General features: G+C 47.3%; 1 protein-coding gene across 1 annotated transcript; it reads right to left on the bottom strand.

The window, feature by feature from the left end:
* Positions 1-654: 654 nt before the first annotated feature.
* On the bottom strand, positions 655-2,400 carry LOC148156005 (uncharacterized). The gene has a single exon (XM_088011350.1). It carries the CDS (start codon positions 2,398-2,400, stop codon positions 655-657), a length of 1,746 nt encoding a protein of 581 aa, XP_087867476.1.
* Between the last annotated feature and the right edge of the window lie 1,293 nt (positions 2,401-3,693).

Below are 3,693 nucleotides of genomic sequence, written 5' to 3'. Positions count from 1 at the left end.
GACTGACAGGACTCACCACGAAGCTCCGGAAGTCAGTCGGGAAACCGACAGGACTCACCACGAAGCTCCGGAAGTCAGTCGGGAAACCGACAGGACTCACCACGAAGCTCCGGAAGTCAGTCGGGAAACCGACAGGACTCACCACGAAGCTCCGGAAGTCAGTCGGGAAACCGACATGACTCACCACGAAGCTCCGGAAGTCAGTCGGGAAACCGACAGGACTCACCACGAAGCTCCGGAAGTCAGTCGGGAAACCGACATGACTCACCACGAAGCTCCGGAAGTCAGTCGGGAAACCGACAGGACTCACCACGAAGCTCCGGAAGTCAGTCGGGAAACCGACAGGACTCACCACGAAGCTCCGGAAGTCAGTCGGGAAACCGACAGGACTCACCACGAAGCTCCGGAAGTCAGTCGGGAAACCGACATGACTCACCACGAAGCTCCAGAAGTAAGTCGGGAAACCGACAGGACTCACCACGAAGCCCTGGAAGTCAGTCGGGAAACCGACAGGACTCACCACGAAGCTCTGGAGATCAGCCCCCAAGTGTGAAGCTCCCCTGACACCGCAGTCCTGCTGTCCTCAAGCTTTTATGCCACCGACAATCAAGCATAAAGTGTGGAGGCCTCATGACACTTCTTTATTTCGAAGTATCATAGTTCAATCCAGTACCTGAGATTGTCAGTTTTGTACATTTTCACCAGTGTATTGGAGAAGCCTCTGACCGCACGTCTGAAAACAGATGGCTGCTCCTCTGGCTGGTCTGAAACCGACTCTGGCTGGTCTGAAACTGACTGGCTGTCTTCATGAGTTTCCTCTTCAGATGCCTGGTGGTTCTGCTGCTCCTGTCTGTTCCTCAGCCTATGATTCAGCTTTTTCACTTGAAGCTCCAGGTCAGTGTTTATACGCTCCAAGACGGTTTTTTCCTCCTCAAAGGTGATGCTTCTCTGCTGCAGGATGACCTTCAGGGAGTTGTTTTCCTCCTCCAAGATGTTGTTTGCCTGGCTGAGGTAGTTGTTTTCCTCCGCCAGTTGGGTGTGCATCCGCTCCAAGATGGTGTTGTTCCGCCCCAGGGTGGTGTTGTTCCGCTCCAGGGTGGTGTTGTTCCGCTCCAGGGCGATGCTTCTCAGCTCCAAGGTGATGTTTCTCTCCTCCAAGGCGGTATTTCTCTGTTCCAGGGCGGTCTTCTCCTGCTCCAGGGTGGCGTTTGTCAGCTCAAAGGCAGCATTCCCAAGCTCTAGGTCGGTGTTTTTCTGCTCCAGAGCAGTGCTTACCAGCTTCAGGGTGGCATTCTCCTCCTCCAGGGTGGTGTTTTTCTTTTGCACAGTAATCCATTTCTGCTCCAGGGTGGTGTTCTCCCGCTCCAGAGCCGCATTATCTTGCTCCAGGGCAGCATTTGTCAGCTCCAAGGCAGTCTTTATTTGCTCCAAGGTGGTGTTTCTCTGTTCCAGGGCGGTCTTCTCCTGCTCCAAGGTGGTGTTTCTCTGTTCCAGGGCAGTGTTTCTCTGTTCCAGGGCGGTCTTCTCCTGCTCCAGGGTGGCGTTTGTCAGCTCAAAGGCAGCATTCTCCAGCTCTAGGGTGGTGTTTCTCTGCTCCAGAGAAGTCCTTACCAGCTTCAGGGTGGCATTCTCCTTCAGTGTGGTGTTTTTATTTTCCACAGTAATCCATTTCTGCTCCAGGGCGGTGTTCTCCCGCTCCAGAGCGGCATTATCCTGCTCCAGGGCAGCATTTGTCAGCTCCAAGGCGGTCTTTATTTGCTCCAAGGTGGTGTTTCTCTGCTCTAAGGCAGTGTTTCTCTGTTCCAGGTCGGTCTTCTCCTGCTCCAGTGTGGCGTTTGTCACCTCAAAGGCAGCATTGAGCTGCTCTAGGTCGGTGTTTTTCTGCTCCAGAGCAGTGCTTTCCAGCTTCAGGGCAGCGCTCTCCTCCTCCAGGGTGGTGTTTTTATTTTCTACAGTAATCCATTTCTGCTCCAGGCTGGCGTTCTCCATCTTCAGGGAAGCATTATCCTGCTCTAGGTCGATATTTTTCTGCTCCAAGACAGTATTTTCCTGTCCCAGGGTGGTGCATTTGTGCTGCAGGGTGGTGTTTATCTGCTCCAGGGTGGTGTTTTTCTGCTGCAGGGTGGTGTTTTTCTCCTCCATGGTGGTATTTTTCTGCCTCAGGACAGTGCATTTCTGCTCCAGGACAGCGCTCATCTGCTCCAAGGACGTTTTTTCCTTCTCCAGGGCGGTGGTTTTCTGCTTCAAGATAGCATTTGCTTTGATCAGAGTCTCTCTCTCAACTGACATCCTACTGACTTTTTTCAAGATGTCTTCGAGCTTCTGTGTCTGTTTATCGAACGTTTGTTGTGGTGCCTCCTTCCGAGAATCAGAAGATGACCCCAGACTGCTCTGACTCATTGTTATTCCTTTGTGTAGCCAAATCCAAACGCTGCTGAATGTTATTTTTTTGTCTGTTAGAATTTGCCTTTGTATCTTGAAAAGAAGACAATCCTTCTACTTGCTCTCAATTCTCTTTGTGACATCAATTTGTGTGATGTCACAAAATGATGTCACAACCTCAGCAGAACAACTAGAAAACTGCTGAAGTTTGAATAAAAACAAACTTTATGGCTGAATGCTAGTCTATGGGCCAGAGGGCAAAATTTGACATTTTTTTCCATTTCAGGGTGGCAAAGTCTATCGATATTTTTTGAAAAGATACATATATCTAGTTAATATTTATATATTTATATGTAGGACAGTGCTTGAATGTGTCGGCACATGTTACCAAAGTGTTGGATCTGCTCTTTGGGTTGTGGAACTTTGTAAAGTGTGTCCTTTGAAGAACGCCGTACTTGGCGTTCGTTACTGTGTGCTGGCAGTACAACGGTCAGTATTTGCTCTGAATTCTAAAGGTAGGCATTACTGACCGCCGTTCAAGTAGTTAGTTTTGTATCATTTTGTCTTTTTCTTTTTTTTGTGTCTATATGCTGTATCTGTAAATCAAAAGAAAATAAATAACTGCGTTAATGAAACATGTTGACATGGGTTATTTGCTCTGAATTCTAAAGGTGAAGCCGCTGCGCGGTCGGGTGGTCCGAATAAACGGTCCCAACCACGATTTCAACCGCCGTGTGTGTCATATTCCTCTCTCGTTTCCTTCCGACAAAAACCCTTAAGAACACACAACGCAGAGTCCAGGGAACAGCGAGGACTCATCTCGCACGGACAGGGTTACATCTCTGGTGCCGTGACCCGGATCGTGGTGCTGGTAGTTTGCTGAGTGTATGACAATCTGAGTTAACGTGTGGAGCTGAAGCTGCAACTTATTATTTTAGTGTCACTTTTAATGTGGAAAAAAAAAAGTTCGTGAACTACATTTTGTTTGAAATATTTACTACATTGTGATTATATCCTTCTTTTGTGTGTGTATTTATAATTTTGGGAGTGCGTTAAGATAACCGTGCCACACCATTATTTATTTATCTTTGACTCATTGCGACAAAAATAGATAATTTCATTTTGTTTGAAATATTTATTATATTGTGATTCTATTCTAATAATTTATATAAGTTTAACTGGAATTTTGGGAGTGAATTAACATAACTGTGCCAAACAATTTATTTATTTATTTTACGTAATCGCGTCCGCCATATAGAATGTGGCATCTCTGCCAGTAAGCTAATATAAATGAATGGACCGAACTTCAGA

The sequence above is a fragment of the Poecilia mexicana genome, unplaced genomic scaffold (assembly GCF_051168715.1).
Source record: "Poecilia mexicana isolate PSO_F unplaced genomic scaffold, ASM5116871v1 scaffold_12, whole genome shotgun sequence".
In the NCBI taxonomy this organism is placed as follows: Eukaryota; Metazoa; Chordata; class Actinopteri; order Cyprinodontiformes; family Poeciliidae; genus Poecilia; species Poecilia mexicana.
This window is presented reverse-complemented; position numbering and strand designations above follow the sequence as displayed.

Bases quoted from the DNA above. Each gene is read 5' to 3' on its own strand.
- LOC148156005 (XM_088011350.1), bottom strand. From the start codon at position 2,400: ATGAGTCAGAGCAGTCTGGGGTCATCTTCTGATTCTCGGAAGGAGGCA.